We start from the raw sequence: 27,266 nt of genomic DNA on the forward strand, positions 1-27,266 counted from the left end.
GGGTTCGGTACTGTATGGAGGCAGGTAGCAGGTATAGTCCATGTCCGTCGCAAAGACAGGAAAGGACAGATGTAAGACAAAGATATTTAGAGAGAGAATTACAGTATATTAAAGACACACCAGGAAGTGAGCTGCAACCCACTGCAGAAGGAACGGCTGCAAAGATGAGGGAGCGAATCAACACTTTTGAGACAGTTCTGAATATTGATCAGTTCCTGGTAAGATTGATTATCTTGTATACTGAAGTGTTTTCTTTCTAAAGGTGGAATTGTTTGTGCAAAGAGTGATGCATTTTAAATGAGAGGCACAAGAAGCCACTTTTGCACTGTCTCTTACTTGTTAACTGGTTTTACACATTAATTTCATGTTGTGACTTAACTTATGACATAGGGCTGGGCAATATGTCGATATTATATTAATATTGTGATATGAGAAAAGATATTGTCTTGGATTTTGGATATTGTAACATTACAACAGTGTTGTCTTTTTCTGGTTTGAGAGGTCCAGTGTGTAGGATTTACAAGGATACAATGGCAGATATTGAATATAATTTAATATAATAGGTACGTTTTCTTTCATGTATAATCAATTGAAAATAAGAACTGTTGTGTTTTTGTACTACATGGAGCAGGTCCTCGACTACGGAGTACACCTTGTTGCAATGCCAAACCAAACAATGCTGGCTCTAGATGGAGCCATTTGTGTTTTTTGGGTCAACTACTGTAGTTAGCAGCCCCTTTGCAACAAGCAGCATAAAAAAACACATATTTTTTTTATTTTTTTTTACTTGAAATGGATTTATTCAATGTTATTACTGATTTAAATCACGGGGTTCGTTTGTTTTGAAGAGGAAGAGACCTCTGAGAATAATTCATCTCACGGTAAAAACCTCTTGAACATCGGGATCTTGAGTTATCAGGAAAAAAAGGTGCTGGGCTAGTGGCCCATTTGCGTTGAGTTGAACAGTGTATGAGAACCATTGATTTGTATCGTGAAACTGCTTTATTTGGTGTTTTTACTGGTTTTAATCACCTGGAAAGAAGGAGGAAGAGACCTCTGCAGGTAATGTGGCTCCCGGTACAAACCCCTTTGACAATGAACACTGAAGGAATCCTAACCAGGATATCATGCTTGGCAAATTGGAGACGTTTCAGCTGGTTACAATGTGCAATCCTCACCACTAGATGCCACTAAATCCCTAACACTGCTCCTTTAAAGGCAGCATTACAGTAAATCGATGTAATTTTCTGAACTTTCCAGACTGTCGTAGTTGTTTTATTATTGGTGTTTTTTGATTTAGTCATTATATCCACATTACTGATGATTATTTAGCAAATATCTCATTGAGTAAATATTTTCTGTCAACCCTAAAATATAGTTGAAAGTATCAAAGTATTTGGTCAAAAATACTGTGATGTTTGGTTTTCTCCATATGATCCAGTCCTACATGTAAACCAGGTTTAGCTGGGACTGAAGGACCTCCACTCCTGTTGTTTTCCTGGATGACTTGGTGTAAAGTTGAACTGTGGGCTCATACATAACATATTTCACAATTCTGTTTATTTTTCTCTTTTGGCCTCATCGACATGCTATAATTAGAACATGACAGCTTGAACAGTGTTTGGACGAGGCATGGAAATGTTATTGTGCTGGTTAATTAGTGTATACATATGGAGACGCATGTGAGTGTGTGTGTGTTGGGAGGGAGGTTTGGGTGTGTGTGTATGTGTGTGTGTCGGGGGGGTAATCTCTTGATCTATCTGTCAGTAAGCGGGTCAGATTTTATCATTAACCTTGTGCTATGGGACAGGGCTATATTGTTGTAAAGCCTTACCGCACACACTCACATACACACACACACACACTATACTCAGACATTCATTTAGCAACTCATAAGCACGCTCAAACCCAAACTTAGCATGCTTAAGGACCTGCACAAGCACACACAGATATTTATGAATATGCAGTGCTGACTCTCTCTCATAAGGGACGCAGGAATGTGCTATTATTTTTTTAATTAACTCTCAATGTCACACTGCCCTTCAACCCCGGCATCTATTAGCAGCTCTCGCTGAGACTGAAGCTCTCCCTCTTTCCCTCTCTGCAGGCTTGTCTCTGTTTTTGTTTACACTTTAAGTTCCCCTTGATTTTCTTATGTTTTACAGTAGTAGCACCTTGTTAAAGCCGGCTCACAAAGGGCAAATCCATGAATGAATTCATAGCTCTTGACAGCTCCACTAGCATAATTAAACACAGGCTTTGTGTTCCTAACAAAGCCAGGGGAGGAACGGTTTACATTTCTCCATTTTTTTCATCCTAGGAGACTCGCAATAAGAACAACATTAGAGCTTGAGTTCTTACAGTAGAGCACAAGTAGCTAATAATGAGGGTTGAGAGTGTCAGAGCTGTACAGTAACGCCTGACTACTTTCATGTGTCCGTAGAGACAGGAAAGTGCAGGAAAATAATAAGAGCCACGGGAGGAGGTAGAGGGAATCTTGCTGAGAGTAAATTGGTGCGACTGGAGGAGGAAGAGGAGAGGAGTCAGGAGAGGGTGATATGTCCTCTAATGCTCTTGACTTGGAGTGGGAAGGTCATTCCACAGTTGGAGAGTCAAACAGCAGCAGCAGCGATGTTGAAAAGCGTGTGAAAGTGGTGGTTACTGATGTCACTGGACGCACAAGGTTACATGATGACGCATAGATAAACACAAGGTTGAGAGATGGAGGCGACAAAGCCACCTGACGTGAATGAATCGCAGCTTTCAATGTCTCTCTCACGCCGTGAGTCATTTGTCTTTTTGTCTCACCCTTTTAGATTTTTTTTTCCTTTTTGACAATTCAGTCGCATCAGGGCCACAGCTTAGATTGTTGGAAAAAAAAAAGCCCATCACAGTGTTTAAACTGCTTCTTTTGTCCAACCAACAGTTCAAACTGTTCTGAGGGAACATAGGGTTGAGGGAACATAAAGTTGTGTGGACACTGGGCTGAGGGAACATTAGATTGAGGGAACATAGTTCTAAGGGAACATATGATTGATAGGACATAAAGTCAAGTGCACATAAGGATGAGGGAACATAGAGCTTAGGTAACATAGGTCTGAGGGAACACAGAGCTGAGGCAGCACAGGCCTGAGTTATGATTTGATTAAAGGAACATAGTACTGAGGGAACATATGACTGACAGGAAATAGGGTTGAGTGAGCATTGGGTTAAGGGAACAAAGGGCTGAGGGAAAATAAGATTGAGGTTACACAGCTTTGAGGGAACATATGATTAACAGGACATAGGGTTGAGTGCACATAATGATGAGGGAATGTAGAGCTGAGGGAACAAAGGTCTGAGAGAACATATGGTTGAGGGAACATAGGGCTAAGGTGACATAGGTCTAAGGGAACATAGAGCTGATGGAACATAGGCCCAAGGGAACATATGGTTGAAGGAACATAGGGTTGAATGAACATTGGGTTAACGGAACAAAGGGCTGAGGGAACACAAGATTGAGGTTAGACGGGTTTGAGGGAACATATGATTAGCAGGACATAGGGTTTAGTGCACATTAGGATGAGGGAACATAGAGCTTAGGGTATATAGGTCTGAGGGAACATAGGGTTGAGGGAATATATGCTTGAGGGAATGTAGGGCTGAGAGAACAGAAGCTTGAGGGGACACAGAGCTGAGGAAACATAGGCCTGAAGGAACATATGGCTAAAAAAAGGGTCTGAGGGAACATATGATTGAGGGAGCAAAGGGCTGAGGGAATATAGATCTGAGAAAACAAGGTTGAGGGAACACAGGGCTGAGGGGGCATAGGTCTGAGGGATCATTTTTGAGGGAACATAAGGCTGCAGAGACACGGCTGAGGAAACATAGGGTTGGGGGAACATAGTTGAGAGAACATAGCGTTGAGAGAACATAGGGCTGAGGAAACAGGGTGGGGGGAACATATCATTCAGGGAATGCAGGACTGAGAGAACATAAGCTTGAGAAAACACAGAGCTGAGAGATCATATGGTTGAGGGAGCATAGCTTTGACCAAAAGCTCCTCTATGACCATGACAGTGAAAAAGAGATGTGAAAGGCTGATAATGCAGGAATACACAAATACACATAAAACAAAAAATACTGGAGATGCTGTTGTTAAACAGTTAAAACAGAATAATATAGTTTGTAGAAATCATGACTTGTTTGACTATAATCTTGTGGTTGTCTTTTTTGTTGTGGCAGGACACAACAAAACCCACAGCCAAAACTGTAATGTTAAAATAACAAATCTCTCTGTGAACAGGTTCTTCTTGTTACTGTCCCTGGTTTTGACAATGCCTGGTGCCAGCACCTGTTTGATGATGTTGATGGATTAGTGCTTTGGTGTTAATGTGTAGAGCAGTGGAGGTGGTGGAGGTGAGGCTGTCTGCAGTTTAGGACAGGAGACAGAACAGGAGCAGAGCTGCGACCATCATGCCAAAGACAGCTGATGAGGAACAGGTAAAGACCTGAACACCAAAGGCTTCATCTGGTCAGGTGGTGGAGGGCAGTTTTATTAATTTTCTGGTGCAGGTGACACAGTCCAGTGTTCTCCTGTTTTTTTTTTTATTTTTTATTTTTGTATCTCAACTTTACTTTAGTGGATCTGCTTGTATAATATCATTAACTTCTCTTTTTCAGGTATAGCTTTAATGTGTGGTTTGTGCCTGTTACATTAAATGGTGATAGATGTATATTATAAGAAGAATACTGACTATAGGATATACAGTATATTAAACAAAAAATTCAGAAGAAGAATATCTGATGAACTAAATCAATTCCTGGATAAATATTTTTTTGTTAATTCTAACTCCAAAACAGTTGAAAAGTGCAGTCTGTCTTTATTATGATTTATTTCACGTCAATTTATTTGCTTAAAACACGAGACATTACACAACTGGCAATCTTCAGCCAAATCACCAGAATGAATGATTTGCATTGTACATGTCTGCAAACCACAGATATTTTACATTTGTATGTTTCATATGTAGCGGATATGTTGAAACCTTGCATTTAAATTTTTAATTTATAACACTGTGGTGAACTGATGGTGAGAAAAAACAGTTGTTAATAGTGGGGAAAAGATCATGTTTTGGCTTAAAATACCTGCTTCGTCGTCACTATCTTGGCTAAGTTTAGGCACAAAAACCATTTATTATTTGTTGGTTTCAAAGAGTGGTCTGCTTTTTCACTGCTTAGCTGTTGTCTTGCTTTGGTCTCATACTATCCACCATCTCCTCTTCCTCCTGATGAACTTACATATAATCAGAACTATGTCACTTTGATATGTATGAAATGTACAAATGTAATGTCTTTATAGTATGCAGAAACATACAGTGACAATTTTCTTCTGGCATCCTTGCTGTCAATTGTGGTCTTTATGTATTTTGAAAAACACAAATCATATAACTCTCTGAGTCATGGCACCAATTTGAATTATATGCATGGGTACGGCTGTTTTTCAGCAGATGAGTAAAAGATTAAATTTAAATGGATCCGGTTTTATAAATGTGTAATGTGTAATACTTTTGAAAAGAAGTTGAAACCTTGATTGATTATTTTGCATAGTTTGTTCTATGTGCCTTTACAGACAAGAAACTTTTGTCAAAAACTTTTTGCAAATAATTCATGTGAGGAATAACCTTAAGATAGCATTTAGAATTTTGGGGCGATTCAGGCAGGGGCGTAATTTATTGGTGGGATACAGGGGACATGTCCCCTGCACTCTTTTCGTAAGGCAGTACTGGACCCATCCACCTTTACAGTCTAAAGACTACTGGTAAATTATAAAAGATATTGAAGTTGGATTGGTGTTTGTATCTTTTAAGCTGTAGCTAATTACACAGAAAATAAATGCAGAGTATGGAAATTAGAATAACTTAAAAACTACAGAGAAATTTCAAAAATCTGTAAGAAAAAAAAAATCTCTTGAAAAAGGATTGTAAATTTTAATAATTTAAGCGCCATGGGGTTTAATGAAGTTAAAATTTTATTTGAAATGTATCTCAAAAAGATTACAGAAATTTTTAGATTTAGATTTTTTTTGTTGTACATTAACATGAAAAAAGCACTTTACTTTCCACTGTACACATTTTGCCTAACTGCACCTCCTTTATTGTTTTTGTGCAAAATTTCTTAGTCAATGTGATGGCCTGGCCTGTGCCAACAAACACATTCTCACTCCGACCTCGTCTCATATTGACATTTAGTCACGGACTTTCCAAGTCGACATGTGACATGCAAGGTACCCTGGGTGCGTTCTGGGACACAGTGTCAAGTTCAGCCTCTTTCATGCATTGTCTGTTTTCAAAATACACTTACGTTTTCACAGGAAATTTAACGTTTATATACAGTCTCTTTCAAACTAAATGTACTACATTAGCACAACACTGCAAATTGACTTATTTCCCCTTCAACAAAAAATGCACATGGTAACATTTTGCCAACACACACGTGGTTGGATTCAGGAAATAAGAACAGGGTTTGGCTTTTTCAATTACGGGAAGCAAACATCGGCCTCCCGGGTGAGAGCCAGTGGTTGTTGGATCCATCCACCACCTCTCTTGGCTGCCCTACTCAGACTTCTGCCACCTTAACTTTTGCTGTTGTCCCACTGTGTTTCCCCCTGACACCATCAGTCGCTGTTAAACCACAATGGCAACTGGCCGCATATCATGCCGAGGTAAAGGGACGCCTTTTTTGGAAAGAGTCTGATGCCAGAGGTCGCTGCCCTTGCGCCAGATTTCGACAGCTTCGGAGCAAGACCAGGTTGTGCCAACATACCACCAAATTATCTAAAGTAAAAGTAACTTTCTTCTAAAAAGGTGTCTGTGTGAAATCTGTCTATAACAACTCTAAAAGCCTCTGGGCTCTAGATTTATAATAAATACATAATGTGATATTCATATTGCTTTGATGTGCAGGGAATATATTAGTGCAATTTTGAACTAAATCCAAGCAACAAAGGAAAAGTTACATGAAATTAAGCACAGTAGGCACCTCCACCAAATCCAGAGTAGTTTAATTCTGCACCTTTTTGCCTGCAGGGTGAGGCAGTATATTGTTAAATGTCATCACTTTTTTTATACTGACAAATTTGAAAACTAACAAACAATTATCCTTTACACTCATTCCTGGTGTGATCCAACTCTTCCACATCTTTTGCCTTGCCAAAAGTAGTGAACCCCAACAATGTGGCAGCCAACCAAGCTACAACAAACACATGATTTATGGAAGTAATATTCAACCAGCTCTTTGCATAATGCCAAATAATTAAAACTGAGAATAGTGTTTTGCATTTCTTTGGTGTGCTGTTATCTCAGGCTGTAAGCTGTTCGCATTACAGCATTATTGCTATGAATAACAGTTTGCAGTTTGTCATGTGTAGCGTGGTCTAAAATAACTTGCCTGATGGTTGTAGGGACATTGAATGTTTGCAAGAGCCTTTATCAGTGTAACTGTTGGCCACCTGCTATGTGTTGTCGTAATTATAAACTTCTATGTCAGTCACTTTGTCATGTGGTTGTAGTGACTCATGTATTATAGTGGACTGGATGTGTTTGTGCAGAAAATGTCACCAAAGGGCAGATTACACTGACTTGTCTGTGTCACACTGTAGTGATGCGACTATTTTGACGTCAGATGAGATTGTAGATTGTTTTTGCACTATTTATTTTATTATCGTTGGACATAATTGTGGGCAGCCTTCACTCCGGTCCTCTGGTTCTGGGCCTCATGGTTGGATGTGTCAGCTCTCCTTTCCTGTGTGAACATGAGACAGTAATGTGTGGCAGCCGGCCCTCCTCGGGATTTAGCTTCTTGCTTTGCTGTGTGGTGGGATGCATGTGATCTGCAGGTTTCAGTTGCACACCGTGGCTGCACCTGGATCTGCAGTATTTTACAGCTTCTATGGTTTTAACGAGAGCGGTGCAAAGTGATCACACTGGATTATAAGGTGTCGTGTTTTCTGCGTGTGTGTGTGTGGTTAGTGTAAAGCACACACACACAGTCGGAAGGGGAAGATGTGGAATGTCCTCTCTTCCAGGATCTCTTCCTCAGGCTCCTCTCCAGCCTCCTCCCAGGGAGGGGGTTTTTCCGATCTCTATGCCCGTTTTGTCTATTTCTGTCTGTCAGGGGTATTCAGGTTGGTGTGTATCCCTTACACACACGCCGCACATTCCCCATCTCTTTCTCGTTATCTCAAGACTCTTCGCACTGGATCTAGTTTTATCCCTCTCCCAAGTCTCAGTTGTCAGAGGTATTTCTCCTCCTCTTCACTCTTTTCCCCCTCTCCCCCCCTTTTCCTATATGTTGTCCTTCCCTGCAGTCCTGAGCAAACACAATTTCTTTTTACTCTTTGTGTCAGTGATTGTCAGTGTGTCCCCTCGGTTTTCAGCTGTACGGTGAGTACAGGGAGCAGCTGGGAAACTTTGCCCGACGGGAGGCTGCCCGTTTGCTGACAGAGAGACAATGGAAGAGACAGGCAGGGGACAACACCACGGGCCGCAAAGGGCACGGCCGGCGGCATCATCTTCATCACCCTGCGGCCTTGGAGTCGCATCACAGCCACGCCTCTTCCACCAAGAAGCCTCGTCCCTACTCCAAATGCCAAGGTGATCAGCTGGAATGAGTTATTCTACTCAGGCACACACATTCAAACACTTCACAAAAGGGATTCTATAAAGATGCAAACTGTGGTGAGAGTTTCCATGGTCATGCTTTAGTGGTTGCCATGACACCAAATGTGGTAACCAGGAAACAGAGATGGAAATCAACAAAATACCTTAACTGAATACAAATTTGAAGTACTGGCACTGCACTTCAGTTTTTTATTTTTTGTTTAACTTTTATCACACTGCGTTCTGGAGAGATCAGCGTTTATCTGACGGCTTCAGTTACTGCTTACTTTGCACTTTATGATTTTACATGCAACACGATGAGCTCATAAAATATGATGCACTGCTGTAGTTTAATTAGGCTGCCACGCAGAACATGAGGCGGTTGGACTGGTCAGGATTTTAGGCAATCTGAGGTCATGGTTCTCTTAAGGTAAAGTTTGCCTCAAATTTAGAAATACATATATTTGAAATATACCCATCAACCGTATCACTGCACAAAAGCAAGTGTGCATCTATTGCCGGCTGACCTAGCACCACTGAGCTACTGAACGTTACCGCTCAGCCAAGGAAGACGCCATTAATGTTCATATCACGCTGTTACCAGCATGAGTCTCTTGTCCATGAGTAGATGCACGCTTCCTCCTGCGCAGCGTTATGGTTTTTCAGATGTAGTTTGGTTGAGAGAGAATAGTTCCATGGACGAGAGGCTCATAACGGCCCGAGATGTCAACTTCTACTGCTACCTCACCTAGCACTGCTGAGTTAGCTAACTTTACAGCTAAGCCGAGGACGAAGCTATTAATGTCTGCACCTCACGCTGTCACAAACACAAAGCTCTCATCCACAACAAGATGCTCACTTCCTTCTGAGCTGTAATACGACTGGAGGGTGTAGTATGGTTGAGAGGAAATAGTTCCCACATGAAACTGCTGACAACAAGGTCTGTGGATTGTCTTGAGTAACGGGGACATTGCTGTACTTTGAGCACCACAAGCTGAGTGCCATCTAGTTCCATTATATTGGAGAGAAGGCAGACATCTCTACAGCTGATATCTCCAACACTCTGCAGCTCACACCAAAACACTCTAGACTGATAAATAGCTCCACAGGTGAGAGGAAACATATGTTGTTTTGATTTTAGGGTGAACTGTGACTTTAATGTACCCCATCCATACTTAAAAAACAGTGTCATTTATTAGTTGGACTTTTAATATTTTATTCATCAGTCAGCTTTTCAGTTACATTTTCATTGTTCTTTTAAGTTTTCTCCACCCAGCTGGAATAAAATTCCTCAGGAGAAATACTGAATGCTGAATACGTATCTATTTATTCATGTCAGTCAATATATTGAGTTTAAAACATACTGCAGTCTGCATTTCAAATTCCCAGCGTATAGATGAGAGTGCTGCTGTAGAAAGTTGTAGTTGGAGAAAGTAAACTTTTCGCTAAATTACCAAAAACCAGAAGACATGACCTCAGTCAGTGATGAAATATAACTAAGTGCATTTATTCCAGCACCGTACTTAAATACACATAAAGGCAAATGCCTTTCAATAATGTACTTTTTACTCCACTCTAATAAATATAGGTGTAAAAAATATGCTGCATTGTAACATATTTTACTACTCATACATTCATAAATCAGCAATATTAATCAAATGCTATATTATATTAATAATATGTCACTTAAATTCAGCAATTTTCCCCATTGTGTGCTTTTATTTTTGATACTTTAACACAACACTTACATACTTTTACAAAAGTAATGTTCTCAATACAAAAATTTTACTTTAAATCGACTGTTTTCATAGTGTTGTATTGCTACTTTTACCTAGGTAGAAGACATAAATACCTTTCCACCACTGACCTCAGTGTACTTAATGGTAATGACAAGCCTGCTTTGACTATCAGCAATAAAATATTTTTTAGTTCATCATCTACGTCAAGTTAATGCTATGGAAAATGGATGGCCTTAATATTGTGATCACCTGTGCAATCTAATGCAGACCTGACACCTTTTACTACTGAACTGTTATACAGTGTATTGTTCTGTTTATGCTGACACTGTGTCAGACAGAGGTTGAGTCAGTGGTGTTCATGCTATTTTGTTACGCACCACATAAACACATTATGACTCACTGGTACCTTGTCTGAGGATTGACTGCATTACATTTTGCAGGTTTACCTAAAGCAACACTCTACTGATTTTGCAGAGTCACTTTACTGTACCAGTCACAGGGAGTAATAAGCCTCTGAAGGTGTTAGATAACATCTGTGGTCACTCTGCGGGAGCCTTGTCAAGTGTGAGAAAATGACTCGACTGATATCACTTAAGTAATTTACTGTCTGCAGAGGAACAAATTCAGTGTCAAAATATTCTAGACTGCTGCTTCTAGACTACAACACATAGCCTGTATTATAAAGTGGGTGTGGGAAGTTTGAAAGACATAGACCGGAAACTATAGTAATTAAGTTGCATTATGGGAAGTGTAGGATCCAGTACTTCTGAGCCTGACCCATAGGAGGGGTGAGATAGGCTACTGCTTTACCTCAGTGAATGTTTTAAATACATATCTCTCTCCACCACCAGCAGTGGTGAGGGAATAACTCAATCCTTTTCTCAAGTTCAAGTACTAAAACAACACATTAAAAATACTCCTATACAAGTATAAGTCCTGTATTGACAATGTTACTGAAGAAAAACTATGTAAGTATAATCAGAAAAAAATTACATAAAGTATTAAAAGTACTAAATGAAGAAAAATGTCCCTTGTGACTGTTATGCTATTGCATAATATATAATTTGATTATTATTGCTCATGCATTCACATATACAATGTTTGTTTTGTCCAGTCACTAGTATAAAATTCAATATGATTAAACATAAAAATTATTAAAAAGAAAAGCAATATTTCCTCACATTTGTAAAGTTGGAACCATGACTTGTTTTAAATGAAAAATGACGGAAACCATCGAAATAATTCCTGATTAATTTTCAGTTAACTGACTAATTGTTTCAGCTGTTCCTGTATAAACAGTTGAGGAGTTAAATTTTTGGTTTAATTTTGTAAACTCTTCATATGGTTTCTGTGCAAAAATCTTAATGTGAAATTCAGAGCACACGTGTTGACTGGACACGGTTCTCATCATGGAGATGGCTGAGTCAGCAGCTAGCAGCTAATAGTGCTAACAGCCCTAAAAAACAGCAACTGTGCTAGACTCACAAGTCAGTCTTTAGACGATTTGCTTAACTAAAGACTGATGACTTTCTCCCTGATTTTGTGTTTAGATGGGCGGATACAATTTCAGAGTTTAAAAAACTTCCTACGTTGCAGAACCAATAGTAAATCTGCAGGGCGGTCCTTCGGTGGCTCGCTGAACTCTTGTGCTTGTAAACATAGTCCCACTAGAAACACGTGTAGCAGTACAAAATGGCTCAGCCGTGCTTGCAGAAAACGCTGTCAAAGTTAGTGGGTGTTTGTCGCGTTTGCGGCGACACATTCTCGCCAACTAAAAGAAACAAACATAATCTTTTACAAGGCCATGACTCATCCATCCTGCCGGACTATAGAGAGAATCGCCTTGTTGTTTACAAATACTTCCGGGTAGAAAACCAGCAGAGCTTTTAGCTATATATATATAGCCTATATATTACATTTTTCACATCACTGTATCACCGTTTGGACTAATCCGATGTTTGTAAAGTCTATAAACACAATGATTGAACAAACATTACTATTTCTGTGTGCACGTTTAGCTGAGCTAACTGTTAGCTGTTAGCCCTGTTAGCCGTTAGCAGTGTCTGTAATAGGTAATAACTCATTAAACGGTCCGTGAAAAAAATATCTTTTCCAGCGGATATCTTAGTGACAACATGATTGAGCTAGCAAAGCAGTTTTGTGTTGCTATGTGTGGTATTTATTCAGTTTTGGGAAATCACAATGTCTAGAAAGCATCAGTGGCTGCAGCTGACAGGGACAGCTAACACTAGCAGCAAAGCTAACAACAGGATGTCATCTGTTAAAAGCCTCCCGTTGTCGGATACGACATGAAACTACTCCAGTTAGCTCAATAATGTTGTAATTAAGACATCCGCTGGAAAAAAAATTTTCTTCACGGATGAGCACACGTTTGATAAAACGGAGTTAAATCTCTCGGCATCCATTTTCAAGCTCTCTGTGTGTTTGTTTCCTTGCGGACGAGAAAAGGGGGAGCGCACATTTCCGAGAAGGCGTGTCCTTTTCAAAAATGCAAGAGGCGTTGCTTTGTTGCCGGCCGTTAAAGTGTGTTAAACACACTTTAGAAAGGAGTGTCCCCAGACTATCAGAAGGCGGAGATCTCTGATTGTCTGGTGGCGAGACTACAACTGTGCTGACAGAGCTAACGGTGTTAACCAGGGGGAAACTGGAGAGTGGGCCCTAAGACGCCATTCCATTGTTGGCTGTAGCCACCGTATGACCATAAAGTGGTGGTAATGAGCTAGCCAGATACTCACATACACTAACATGCAAGCTTGGCTGGACCAGTTTACCATTAACAAATCACAGAGACACTCAGATTGTAAAGTAACTAAAGCTGTCAGACAAATGTAGTGGAATAAAAAGTACAATATTTCCCGCTAAGATGTAGTGGAGTATAATTTCAAGGCGGCATGAAAAGAAAACTCTCAAGTAAAGTACAAGTACTTTAAATGTGCACTGAAGCACAGTACTTGAGTAAATATACTTAGTTACATTCCACCACTGACTAAATGAACATTTTTTTTGTGATTTAAACTCTTATGTATGTGTTTCTTTGAAGAAAACTTTATTCCAGAGAGAATAAACACATCAATCTGTAAATATCAAGAAAGCACAAACCATTGTGATCATTCTGTACTGACATTACATGTGCTGTTATGATGAACAACAGCATCATCGTTGTACCCGTGATCACACTGAATGATTCCCACTGATACAATAACTAACTGTCAGTAATTAAATCCAGTGATGAATGGATTATAGGTGAATGATTAATGTGATCTCTCTGTCGCAGATTTTTTTGCTCGTGTGCGGCGGTACATAGTGACCAAGATGGGGGAGGACTGGATATTCCTGGTTCTCCTGGGGCTGACTATGGCTCTGGTCAGCTGGAGTATGGACTACGCCAGTGCCAAGAGTCTGCAAGGTACCACAGGCCAAAGCCTTAGAAATTATTACTGTCAAATCAACACAAGATTTTGTCTGTAATTATTCAAACTGTTTTATGTCCTCTTCTCTCTCGCTGTTGTTTTTCGGTCTTTCAGCCTACAAGTGGATGCACGGGGAGCTTAAGGGCAATGTGGCACTCCAGTACCTCGCCTGGGTTACGTATCCCATGATCCTTGTCATGTTCGCCTCGCTCTTTTGTCACCTGGTTTCCCCGCAGGCCATCGGTAAGCTCTCCATCACCTGTCAGCCTGTCTTATCCTCTCTCAGCACCTGTTTCTTTTTACCTCTTTTTCACCTCCTACTGTCTGTTTTCCTGCTGCAAGAGAGTGGCATTATAACCACTCTTTATTTATTCACTGCACCCACCATCCTTAAGTCTCCATCACCATCCTTCCTTGCTTTATTTTTTATGTCCCCATACTGGCAATAGCACACTCACTCCGACCTCGTCACATATTGACATTTGGTCATGGACCTTCCACGTCCACGTGCAACGTGAAGGCACCCTGGGTGCTTTGGTTGTTGACGTTCTGGGACGCTATGTGAAGTTCTGCCTATTACACACACATTGTCTTCTTTCAAAATCCACTTCGGTTTTCACAGGAAATTTACCGTTTACAAACAGTGTCTGTCAAAATAAACAGACTACGTCACTACAACAACACAAATTGACTTTTTTTTTTTCCTCCAACAACTAATGCAATGCAATTCCCCCTGACGCCACAGAGTGCTGTTAAACTATAACGACGACCAGTCACAAATCATGCCGACATCAAAAGATGGCTTATTTTTGTCAGTGTCTGACGCCGCAGGTCACTGCCCAAGTGCTGGATTTTAACGACTTTGGAGTGAGACAGGGTTGGGACAAACATCCACTTAGTCTTAATGATGAATTAATATGATTTTGGTGATCAAAGGTTACTATGACCTCAAAAAACACATTTTTGGGCATAACTCAAAAATTCATACACTAACTGTGACAAAATTTCACACAGATGTCTAATAGGATAAAATGAGTTACATGTTTTATCTAAAGGTCAAGGTCAGCTTCACTGTTACATCATTATGTTCTGCAAAATGAAACGAACTGTCCATTTTTCAACATCATAACTCAGGAACAGAATGGGAGACGTGTTGAGACACTGAATTGGTGACACTAATTTTGGGGGCTCACCTTGAAACTGTGCTGATTGTTTAGATCTTCTGTGCTGTCGGGTTGAAGATTAGTGTGAAGCATCCGTGTTTTAGGATTTGTAGCTACTTTGCAGCAACATCTATATTTGAAGCATTGGTAACTGTCATGGTTATCTTTTTTTTAACAGGTTCTGGTATTCCTGAGCTGAAAACCATCCTGAGAGGTGTAGTGCTGAAGGAGTATCTGACCCTCAAAGCTTTCGTAGCTAAAGTTGTCGGGCTGACTGCAGGCCTGGGCAGTGGCATGCCAGTAGGCAAAGAGGTAAAGAAACCCCCTTTCATTCAACACACTCGTCAGAAAAAGTGTTGGCATTGGACGTTCCTGCAAAACATGGATATGTGACATTTGTACATTATTATGTAGAGAATATGTTTAAACTTTATGTTCCTTTGCATTTCAACAAAGCTGCAGTTAAGAACTTGGTTATGGTTAGGAAAAAATCATATTTTGCCTTAAAATACCTACTTTTGGTGGCACTGGAAACACAGCACTGTCTCAGTAAGACAACTACTTTTCATGGCACAATCTTGGTGGCTAAAAAATTGCTGGAAACACACCAGCAGGTCGCTAAACACAACCAGTTTTGTTGTTTGTTAGTTTTCAGCAGTCTGCATCTGCGTCACCGTCCACCATCCCCTCCACCTCCCAGTGACATAGTCAGCTCATGTACTATGTCACTTTAAGAACGCTGGCATGAAACGTACACATGTTCACAGAAACGTACAATGCCAATATTTTTTCTGGTGACTTGGCTGTTTTGTGTCTTTACTCTGTGTTGTCCTCTGTATCAATCACCATCGACCATCCATTGATCCAACATAACTATCATCATCCCCCTTCCTCTTTTTCCCTCTCTCCATCACTCTATCTGCTCTTTTCACAAGCTTGTAGGATAATAAATCATCTTCTGTCATGTTTTTCCTCTCTCTCCTCTCTCATGGGATTGAAGCAAATTATTCCTCAGCACAGGAGTACATTCATTTTCCCCCGTTACAGTAGCAGGGCAACTGTCACATCCAGCAATTATAAAGTGATTTATCTGTTGTGATTCAACATGTCCCAGTTCCGACTCCCTGTTTTACAGACAACAGTCAGTGTCCGGGTAAATAACATTACATAACGCTCATCTGTGTCATTTCATGTCATTTCCAGGGTCCATTTGTTCACATCGCCAGTATCTGTGCCGCAGTGCTGAGTCGATTCATGTCCATCTTCTCTGGAGTCTATGAGGTAAGCCGAGGCCCTGAGTCCCATGTGTGTGGAATGCAGTTTTTCCATGATAACTTGCTTTGATGTTGTCTTTGGTATAATTACTGGGTTTCCACAGGTCCTTAAAAATCTTTATTTTCAGATTTGAGAAAGTCACAACTTCATCGCCAGAATAAATGTTGGCACTGTATATTTCTGCAAATCACAGATGTGTGATATCACATTTGTGCGTTATTATGTGGCTGATATGCTGCTCCTGACCAGGCTCAAGGAGTCTGTCAGTTAGTCGAGATATCTCAACTGTGTGACGGATTTTCTTAAATTTTTTTGCAGAAATTCATGCTCACAAAATTGTTTTTACACATTGTTTTTATCTGACAATCAGCATTTCAGCCAATTCTAAGTTGACAAAAACTGTAACATTAGATCTGCTAAATAACCGTAGACTGTAAAGATGTAATGGACGTAGCCACAGTGACGTCACCAATTAGTTTGTGGACCCCTGTTTTGAATTTTTGTAACCAGAAGTGATCATACTTTGATGAGAGAGTGGAGCTGAGGAGCAGCGAGGGGTTGATCTGGCTCATATAGACTGTGGTGACACCTCACAGACAGCCCGTCACTCAAACTGGCCCCGCCCTTAAAGGCATACTATGCAGGATTTTCCCTAAAAAAAAACATAAAAGCACACAATAATCAGACTCACACAAAAGTAATTCCTCTCAATTATCACTTAGGTCCCACAAGCAGTGTGTGTTGGTGTCTGTATCTGCAGAGAACCCGTCCTCTGTCTGTATTTCCTCATTTTCTTCTTATTTTGCTTTGTTTGGGACGTTTCTGGATGACAGCTTTTGGGTAATGGTTTGTAGCCCCCAGCCAATAGCAGCATGAGGTTGGGACATTATGTAAACATAGCAAGTTACGCTGGGTTCACACTGGATGTGGAAGCGCCCTGATTTGTTATTTGTCGCGCAGTCACCTGGCCGTTCACACCAGAAACACATTGCTCTGCACCGGTCAGCAAGTGATTCTGTTCTCTGCTCTGTTCAAGCTGTGTCTTGGTCTGCTTCTGTATGTGTGTCTCTCTGTATGTGCTTGTGTGTGTTTAAGTGAGTGGTTCCGCTTGCCTCTTTCTCTCTGTTTAGACACAACTGACAAACGTTGAAGCGTAAGATGCATCCTCAATCATTTATCATATTTAATACACAACTAATATCATTTACAGTACTTTTCAGTGTGTTTTCTTGCCAGATTTGCTCACAGCTCGTGGAAAAATTAGACCAGATGCTGGAACTATTGCTGCATATCACGAGCCAGCCAAAGTGCTCAGTGCTGCACCGCGCCGCGTCCAATGTGAACAGTCCAATCGCTTAACGAAAGCAAGCATGCAGCACTTCCACGTCCAATGTGAACCAAGCATTACACTGCTGTCTCCATCTCTCTCCTCTGCTCTGTGGAGGTCCGTGCATCTGTTTGATTGAGCCACACACACACAGAGCAGAGAAGCCAAGCGGACAGGATGAAGCATGTGCTTCAGCTGAATTCACATAAAACTGGCAATGCAGCAGCTTCTTGCAAGGAGGTGTGGAGATTTGGGCGTGTTTATTTGCACTTTAGCACATTACATCCATGAAATGAAATGAAAATAATGTTATATTTCTTTAATTCACTGAGCAGCTCCCTCTCTTAAATGACAAATCCTGCATAGTATGCCTTTAATTACGCGTAAATTTAAGCTATAATAAAATATAAAACGGTGAGTTACATAGAAATTCACCCCCTGCAAAGTTGTCATGAATGTTGAAATTATCTCTACAGACTAAAACCGTTTTTTATTCCAGGCTGTAAACATGTTTATTTCTGCTGTAAAGTTGAGCAGTAAAGTTGAGCATTTTAACATGGGGTCTATGAGGTTTGACTCACTTACGGAGCCAGCCTCAAGTGGTCATTTAAGGAACTGCAGTTCTCGCCACTTCTGCATCTGCATTATTTTTTAGCCCTGCAGGTTGCTGCTTGTAAACCATTATCATTGTGCATGTTAGCATGCTGATGTTAGCATTTAGCTCAAAGCACTACTGTTAGCCTACTGTATGTAGCTACAGTTTCACAGAGCTGCATGGCTGCAGACTCTTGGTCTCGATTTAAAACTGATTGGATGACCTTGAAAATATTATACATAGTCCTTCTGTTCTTTCACTTTTTAATGATTTTTGTCCTCATAGTTTCACTTGACAAGGTCTTACATTTCAATAGCGTTGGCCAAGCATGCCGATTTATGCTTAAATTTGATGAAGAGAAAGTGGGAACCCTGTGACTGTTGTCCTCTCCCATCTGTCTCTCCCCGCCCAGCTCACGCCCTCCCCTCCCTGTTCCTCTTGTGTCTTTGTTTTGGCTCGCCCCCTCGCACCTTGTCTGTGTTTGTGTCTCACTGTATTAATAGTGTGATGGCAATGTCTGGCATGTGTATTAACAGTGACCTCCCATATCCCTGTCTCCCTCTTTCCCTGCTCCCTCTATCTCCACCTCCCCTCTGCTTTCTCATTCATCCCCACTCGTCTGTGACCCTTAACCTCAGAATGGCACCCATAACCAGGACCTGTTGGTGTGTGCGTGTGCTGTGGGAGTGGCCACCTGTTTCGCTGCCCCCGTGGGAGGCAAGTCCCCCGCCAAGGCCTCGCTCAGGCACAGGTCTCCAGTCTCCGGTCAGCTTTATCCTCCTGAAATAACATCAGCAACACAACTGTGGAGGTTAAATCTGACCTCAGACCAGTACCCTGTGTTATTATGATGAATACAACTGAATGAATATCCTAACATGTGGATCAACCTGTCAGTAATACTGTAGATGGGCCAGGGATTGTAAGTGTCTGTCTCCTTTAAAGGAATAGTTCAGCATTTTGGGAGATACACTTATGACAAGATCCACACAGCTGGAGCCTATCCCAGCTGACATTGGGCGAGAGGCAGGGTACACCCTGGACAGGTCACCAGACTATCGCAGGGCATGTTGAGTATTATAATTCCACAAAATTTGGTTTAGTTGTTATTACCTGACACGCTTAGGCCTCCATACTTAATATGTGGAACATTTGATACTCAGTTTCTGTACCCCTACATTCACTTTTCGGGGTACCTCACCTATAGAGGTGTCTCCTGCTTTGGCTCTCCCCTTTTGCTGTTGTGCTCCGTGGGAGAGGAATAAATGGAGATCACCCCCTAGGATATCCACAGGGCATCTTTATATCTACACGCAAACATCACTAGAGTTCACCGGTTACATACAGACCCTACGCGGTAGCCTAGGCACATGGCCTACCTCTTTGTGAGCATTTATACTTGTGAGGTGGTGAGTCTGTGTCACTCTATAGTTACACCTCGAAAACACTAGTCGGTGATGGCATGTTTGTGAAGTGCTGTAAAGTTTGGTTGATTCAAATCACACTCAAAACACACACTAAACATCGCTTAATACAGTTTCTAACACAAATACACAAATCAGCTTCATTATAACAGTATAGCAGTGTTCACAGATAAAGCATGTGTCTTTTACTGGACACATTTTCCCCACAAATACAACATGCTAACGTTATTAGTGCAAGTCTAAGGCATTTTACATTGTATAAATTAGCCTACTGATGAGCAGAGATTTCCTCTTCTCATATAAAACCAGAACAACAGCAACATTTAACAAAGGTAACGTTACAAGATCCGGCTTCATTACAACTCACAAAGTTCACAAAACAACTGTCTGATATTAAACATGTTTTCCAAACAAGTACAACATGCTAACGTTATTAGCACAAGCCTATGGCATTTTACATTGTATAAATTAACCTAGCAGCTAGTGAACTTCTCCTTCTCTCATATAAAACCAGGGACAACAGCAACATTTATAACGTTACAGAATTCAGCTCCATTATAGCTCAAGTTCACTGGCAAAACAACTGTCTTATGCTAAACACATTTTCCAAACAAGTATGCTAACGTTATTAGCACAATTGTATAGATTAGCCTAGCGACAAACTGAGATTTCCTCTGCTCATATGAATCCTGAAGTATAAATCGCTGAAGGATAAATCACACACGAGACTTAAAATGCTATTTTTGTTGGAGGCCTTATTGTCTTCACAATTTATTGTTTCTTATCTGTGAAATTAAAGTAAATCAACTTTCATCAAGCTACGGTGTAAGGTACGACGTAGGCTCTATGCCGACTCAGAGCCTACATCATGGGTACGGCGTCGATTTGACGCAGAAGTATAAATCCCGCATTATTCGAGAAAGGAAAACAAATTCCTGTATTTCCCAAAATGTCAAACTATTCCCTTGAAACTGACCTCAGACCAGTGTCTGGCGTCAGCAGTTGTGAATTCAAAGTGAATGAATACTTGTGCAGATTAACTTGCAACACATGAGCCTTGAATTATACGGTTCCTTCTGCTATCAGGCCTTTTCTGCATCACGGGCCCTTTTTTTAATAAATCAAAGATATAAAGAATAAATTCTTAATATATTCATAATAAGCTCTCCGGCTCAAATTGTGATTTAGTCAAGTTTTACTGTATAGAATCATATAATTCAAGGTCATAAATGAATGGAAACATTTCGTGTCTGCTACATTTCATTTTCAGTCTGCAATCAGTTGCAGGGATTTGTCTCAAAGGATGATGTGACCACTCGGTTTGTTTCCTGATTGCCTCCTCTAACTCTGATTACTCTCTTTGGCATGTGCGTCCTCTCCTTTATATTCTCCTGATGTGTTTTTTCCTCCTTATTTATTACTTTTATAAACCACACTCCAGTGAGCATTATTTATTCACTTTATTCCATTTGCTTTCCCTCTGTCAATTCTCCCCCCGTGGTTCCCCCATCCTGTCCTCTCCCCCTTGATCTTTTATTCTCTCTTTATCCAACTCACTCTCCTGTCTTTCTGTCTACGCTCTCGTTCCTCGTCACCTTCATTTTCCCCCTTCATCATCTCACGCCTTTCATCCCTCGTTGTCACTCTCAACTCTTTATTTCCCTCTTGTTTTTTTTCCCTCTCTGTTTTCTGTGTCAGTAGAACCCTTATGGTTACACAGATATTCTGACTGTTGGCTGTGCCGTGGGGGTGGGATGCTGTTTCGGCACTCCTCTAGGAGGTACTGTACAACTTGCACACGGCCTCATACAACCAAAACTACTGCACCAAACATCCCCCTGCACTGGATCAATACTATACCAGCTGAGATGAGTCAGAAGCACAGGGTGTCGAAAATTAGCCAGTATTGAAAGTTAGCAGATTTTTTAAATTTTCTTTGTTAAAATCTTACCTGATTTAATGTAGAATTTTTTTTTACTATTATTATAGTCTGTATTTTATTCAAGATCTCTGAAAGCTTCTTGTCTAGAGACAGAATGTAAGAGTATAGCCAGACCCATCCTGGATTATTTTTGAGATCAATATCAATTATAATATTTTAGTGTAATATGATAAATTAGTGGGTAACTTTTTTTTTTTTTTTTTTACATAAATGCATGACATAGAATAGCCTTTTTGATAAAGATCCCTTAAATTTACGAGATATATACTGAGCCAAGATGAATTTTTCAGTGCTCCCTGGTGGCAAAAATTGTAATGCCCTAATTATGGTTTCTTAATTATTATTTCTAACATTGCACAAAAGTCTACAAAACATCCCTCAATGTGCAAAAGCCAAAAAAACCATTAAAGGTATACTATGCAGGAATTGTTGTAACAACTGGTAAACCAGGTGGGAGTGGACTTCAACACACTATTCTGGAGACAGTTCAGGAAAAATAACACAGTCTTTATTTGTCAAAAGGTCGGTTTGGAACACAGAAGGAATATCAGCAAACAAATCTCATAGGGATGAGGCAGAGGCAGAGTCAGTCAGGCGAAATAAAAAAAAGTGCACTGAGAGAAAACAAGACACACACATAACACTCTGGTGAGGGGAAGGATAACGAGACACAGGTGAGGCTAATCAGGGCGGGACAGACAATCAGACACAGGTGAAGTCATCAAAAGGGAGGGGAAACACACAGGGGCAGGAAGTGCAGTGATCTGAAACAAGAGATGTGAGTTTCAAAGTAAAACAGGAAACAATACGAATGAATGAAATAAAAAACATAACCTGAGAAACTTGAGCTGTGACAATTGTTGGTTACTGTCTGTAAACAATATCGCAGGTGAAAGTGAAAATGAAAGCCAACCCCAGATTCACTTTCTTTTGCTATATTTGCATAGGGATTTTTTGCCCTTGTGTCAGTGATTTTTGTAGTTCCTCTTGGATTTGTGCTGCTTACATTCTGGCACCCGGTCCCTACTTTATTAGTCCCTGATCAGACAGAGCACATATTCCAGGTTGCAAAATCTGAGGCGCACCATACTGATCAGATTTTTGTAGCTATTTTACTGTAAAGTAAACTTACACATACCTTAAAATCTGCATTAAGAACAGACGGGCAAAGGGCACCTGCTCTGGCTCTGATTGAGGGTGAGAGATTGTTCCTAAGTAATACATTGGTCAGAGAGAAACGGCGATCCATGCGGGTATATGAGACCCTCAGGAAGAGAGGAAATCACATGGAGTACCACCAGCTGGTCCGGGAGCTTTACCTGGATGAGGGTCAGTTCAATATAGTTAGCATAAAGCGTTAGTATAAAGCAAACCACATAGGGTTTTATCGCCACCACAAAGGCCCGTCTCTCAATTAATCTGATTGGACACTGAGAAAAAATGGTAATGCATGATGGCATGTAGTGCACTCCTGCAAAAACATTACGTGCAGAGAGCGGAGATACAAGGCGCTAAAGCAATGAGCAAAACACTTCGCTTTCGTTGAAAACTACTACAAAAATCTGCCCCAGTCAGTCACACTCTGTCTGATCATGGCCTCATAAAGTCATCACCTCACCTGCATGCTGTGCCCAAGAACATCAAGGACACAAAAACAAGAAGAAAATAAGAAAATACAGGCAGAGGGCAGAGTCTCTGCAGATATATACACCACGACACACTACGAGTGGGTCATAAGCGGATATAGAGAAGGATTACTTCTGTTTGAGTCTTTAAATTGTTTTATTTTTAGGTAAATCCTGCATAGTATACCTTTAGGTAGCTCGTTTTCAATCACCAAAGAAAGAGAAAATACAGTAATTACACATTGTTGGTCCTGAAATACCATTTTTCCATTTTTGTCTTCAGTTCAGCTGTTTTCATCTTGTTCATAATAATTTTTCTGATGTTTATTTTATTGCTCTACATGCTGATTATGCCCGTGTGTGTGTGTGTGTGTGTGTGTGTGTGTTTGATTGAGTTATAGTGCGTGTGTGTTCGCTCCCTGTGGTTCTCCTGTTGTGTATAATTACACCCTCAGCTTCAAGTGTTTTTGGACTCATTCTGCTTATTTAACTAATTTCTGGCTCTGTCTGTCTCTCTGTCTCCCCCTTCCCTGTTCCTCTCACATTCCTCTCCTCCTCCTCTCTTATTTCTCACACTGTCCATCCTATTTAATCCCTCCTCTCGCTCTCTGTCCGTCCTCCCCTCTCCCCCCCTTCACCACCACCAGGGGTGTTGTTCAGTATTGAGGTCACGTCTACCTACTTTGCGGTGAGGAATTACTGGCGGGGATATTTTGCTGCCACATTCAGCGCCTTCATATTCAGGGTGCTCTCTGTTTGGAACAAGGATGCTGGTGAGAAGCAGAGCAGACACACACTTAACACACACACACCCACACATACACTTACACACGCAGTTGTAAAAGACTGCTGAGCTGGCGCTTTATGGAAAGCAGCTGACTGTGACAGCTAAGTAATATTTGCTTCTTTAGATAAACCAGAAATGTTTCAAGTCATCACCTACAGAATATTTCACAATCCAGCAGCACCATAGGAGGAAAATACTCACAACATGCCTTTAAATCCCCACACCCTATCTCTGCCTTTATTTCATTTATTATGTCAACTTTTGGCAGTTTAATAATGAATGTTTTCTGAATGTGAAGTGTTATATATGAGATAAAACTCACAGAAGGAAGTCTGTCGGATTGTTTCTTAAATTCAAACTCTTATTCAACCAGACAGTCATCTAATATTCATCTTCCCAAGCATCTTTCAAGCAGAGGTCAGATGTCAAATTTAATTTCTGACAGTTTATATTAATGTTTTCCAAAAAAGGAGTTTTATAAAGACGATACATGTCACTGAGGGAAAGACTGAGCTCTCATCAGCTGTGGTTTTCTTTTTAGTCACAGCAGGCGGTGAGAAGGCTCTGATACATCTACTGTACTCTGCTCAGCACCCAACAGACAAAGTTAGCGAATAGCGGGTGAACATATTGGAGCATTTAGCAGCTAAAGAGCCAGATATTTCCCTCAGGAGGTTGGTGGAGACCCAAATAGAGTTAAAAGAGTTAATATTTAATAGTGATTCATTAGATGTACACTAGCACCACTCCAATGGAATGATAATAAGTACAGTGTTGCCCCGTGTTTGTTAATCTGTTCACCATATCAAATCAAATGATAACAGTATGTCAGAGTTGCGTTCTCAGCTTGTATGCACTGCCCTCTGAGTAACCAAAAAATGAGTTATGCAGTTTTAACCATACAGAATCAAATGTTCCAAACACAAAAAAATGTTGTAGCGGTGGATTTCTACTCTAAATGCACTCATAAATCAATTAAAAATGATAAAAAATACTACACTGTGTGTTCTTTTTCTGTTTATTGTAATGGATGGAGAGTCTGAAAACAAGTGGCCATCTAATAGGTGGTGCAAGATGACAGCAATCGTAGATCTAGACATCCCAGAAAAGTTATGTAAATTGGAATGGATAGGGGATCTGAACGGGTTAGGTTAAAGTAATTATTTTCCCATCCTGCACACCGTTAATCCATGACATTTTTATGTCCCTTCTTACTGAACGCAGAAATGAGAGATTGTTTGGTGTTCATAATTTTCTTTGTTACATTTTTCTTTTCTCTTTCTCTCAGTCACAATCACAGCTCTCTTCAAAACTAACTTCAGGATGGATTTCCCCTTTGACCTTCAGGAGCTGCCTGCATTCGCAATAATAGGGTGAATACATGTGTGTGTGCAATGATACTGTATGTGTCTTTCTATCTCGTGTGTGTGTGTGTGTGTATATATATATCTATTTGTCTGCAGCTAATCTCAAATACTACTTGACTAATCAGCCTAATATTTTGTGTACACATCTACGACTGTATCCTCAAGACCCGAAAAAACCTGGATATGTTATACTGTCAGTAACTGCCGACTGCTCACTTCCGACTGCATTCTGAGGTGTCCTGTCAACAGTTTTACAGACGTATCTTTTACAATAGTACTTTAATGCCACAAGTGGCCACTGGGAAAGCTGAGCAGCGTTCCTGTGAGGGACAAAACCACTGGGCACAGCTCTCTGCGGTCTGGCTGCAATGCAATTTTGTTGAGTCATACCAGGAGCATTCCAGAAGTGGAGAGTTTTGCCTTTGTAGACCTACAGATTTTGTTAATCTGGTCATTTTTCCTTGATATTCATGTTTCTACTATAAGTAGGCTAAGAAAATCGGCCATGTAATTTCCTACTTTTTGTGTTGTAGCCCACGCCAAAATTAATACAGTTTAAAGTCCAGTAATGCTATGACTTAGTCAGCAACAGTTCTGAGGCCTATTTACTCAGCTGCTTGGAGCTTCTGAAACATGTCTACTTGAATTACAAGAATTGTCTCGGGTGGCTGTGATCAGCCTGCAGAGACCGGCACTGTACTGTAGCGCACTTGTCTAGTTGTATCTACTTTTGGTCTGCTATATATTTATATATAAATAGCCATACCAATTATGTGTTGTCCCCAAGAAAAATCACGTCCATACAGTATCTAATGGTAGCTTCTAGGGGAGCAGTAAGAACAAGATGTTTTTTCTCATGTTTCAGGATCTCTTGTGGCTTCCTGGGGGCGTTCTTCGTCTACCTGAACCGACAGGTGGTTCTTTTCATGAGGAGACCGACAGCGCTCACACGCTTCCTAACGAAACAGTGAGATCCTGACACACACACACACACACACACACACACACACACACATAGAGGAGCATGCACTCCCTGCTGCTGTGGATTAATGTGGCACCCGGCTCTTAAACCACAGTGATGCTGGTAGCAAACACTGTTCCCATGAACTCCAACCATTTGTGCATTCAAATCCAATTCCTCCTAATGTATCTCAGCTCCACTCTCTGAACTCATCAGTCTCACAACACTGGCCAGGACAGCAGCAAAGCCTTAACAACCTTTCAGCCAGTTATTCACTCAATGTGGAGATTCACTTATCCTGTGGGACTCAACAGTCAGGGAACATTAGTCTCCACCATTAGAGAGAGGCGCGCAGCGGTGCCAGGAGAGCCGTACAATCAGTGGTGGGACACACTCGTCGTGCTGAGACAGTCATTTCTTTTACAAGCATCACTTATTTCGCCATGTTGTTGGTTTCTAAGAATACCTTCCTGTTAATGGCTGTGTTTGTTTGTGTTTGTGTGTGTACATGCAGTCGGCTGATCTATCCAGGTGCTGTGACGCTGATCATCGCCACCCTCACGTTTCCCCCTGGCTTTGGACAGTTTATGGCTGGAGAGGTTAGACTGAATCAATCTCACACTCTCTGACTTCTTTTTGATGTGTGTGCATTAATATTTATGAAATTTTTTTTTAAAGTAGGTCGGTGGGGTCTGCTGTGTGTGGTTTTGTCATGTTACGCTCAATGTGGAGCTCATCTGAATTTTATGGGGAACTTAAAGGGGAACTCCACCAAGACACATCAAAGTCTGTTTACAGGTCTTGGGGGTCGTACTTCTGCGTCCATGAACAAAGTTGTATAGAATCGCTTGTGGCTCCAGAGGGAGCTCCAATGATGTCACTATAAGACCGAAAATGAAAAAAATCTCAGGATGTGGAGTCAGAGAACCGAGGACAACCAGGGCCGGAGCAAGTGGCAACCTCCAACGCCGAAAAATGAAGCCAACACAGA

At 40.8% G+C, this 27,266-nt stretch overlaps 1 protein-coding gene across 1 annotated transcript in view; it reads left to right on the forward strand.

Annotated features, from left to right (window-relative positions):
* Window positions 1-27,266, forward strand: part of clcn1b (chloride channel, voltage-sensitive 1b) — a 48,356-nt gene that overhangs the window by 10,934 nt on the left and 10,156 nt on the right. The window contains exons 2-11 of the mRNA XM_033641422.2: window positions 8,417-8,633; window positions 13,674-13,805; window positions 13,924-14,052; window positions 15,151-15,284; window positions 16,176-16,253; window positions 21,295-21,373; window positions 23,808-23,933; window positions 25,236-25,320; window positions 26,180-26,281; window positions 26,790-26,874. Coding sequence (XP_033497313.1) covers window positions 8,417-8,633; window positions 13,674-13,805; window positions 13,924-14,052; window positions 15,151-15,284; window positions 16,176-16,253; window positions 21,295-21,373; window positions 23,808-23,933; window positions 25,236-25,320; window positions 26,180-26,281; window positions 26,790-26,874 — 1,167 coding nt within the window. The remainder of the gene's footprint in view (window positions 1-8,416; window positions 8,634-13,673; window positions 13,806-13,923; window positions 14,053-15,150; window positions 15,285-16,175; window positions 16,254-21,294; window positions 21,374-23,807; window positions 23,934-25,235; window positions 25,321-26,179; window positions 26,282-26,789; window positions 26,875-27,266) is intronic.

This window comes from Epinephelus lanceolatus, chromosome 10, assembly GCF_041903045.1.
Source record: "Epinephelus lanceolatus isolate andai-2023 chromosome 10, ASM4190304v1, whole genome shotgun sequence".
In the NCBI taxonomy this organism is placed as follows: Eukaryota; Metazoa; Chordata; class Actinopteri; order Perciformes; family Serranidae; genus Epinephelus; species Epinephelus lanceolatus.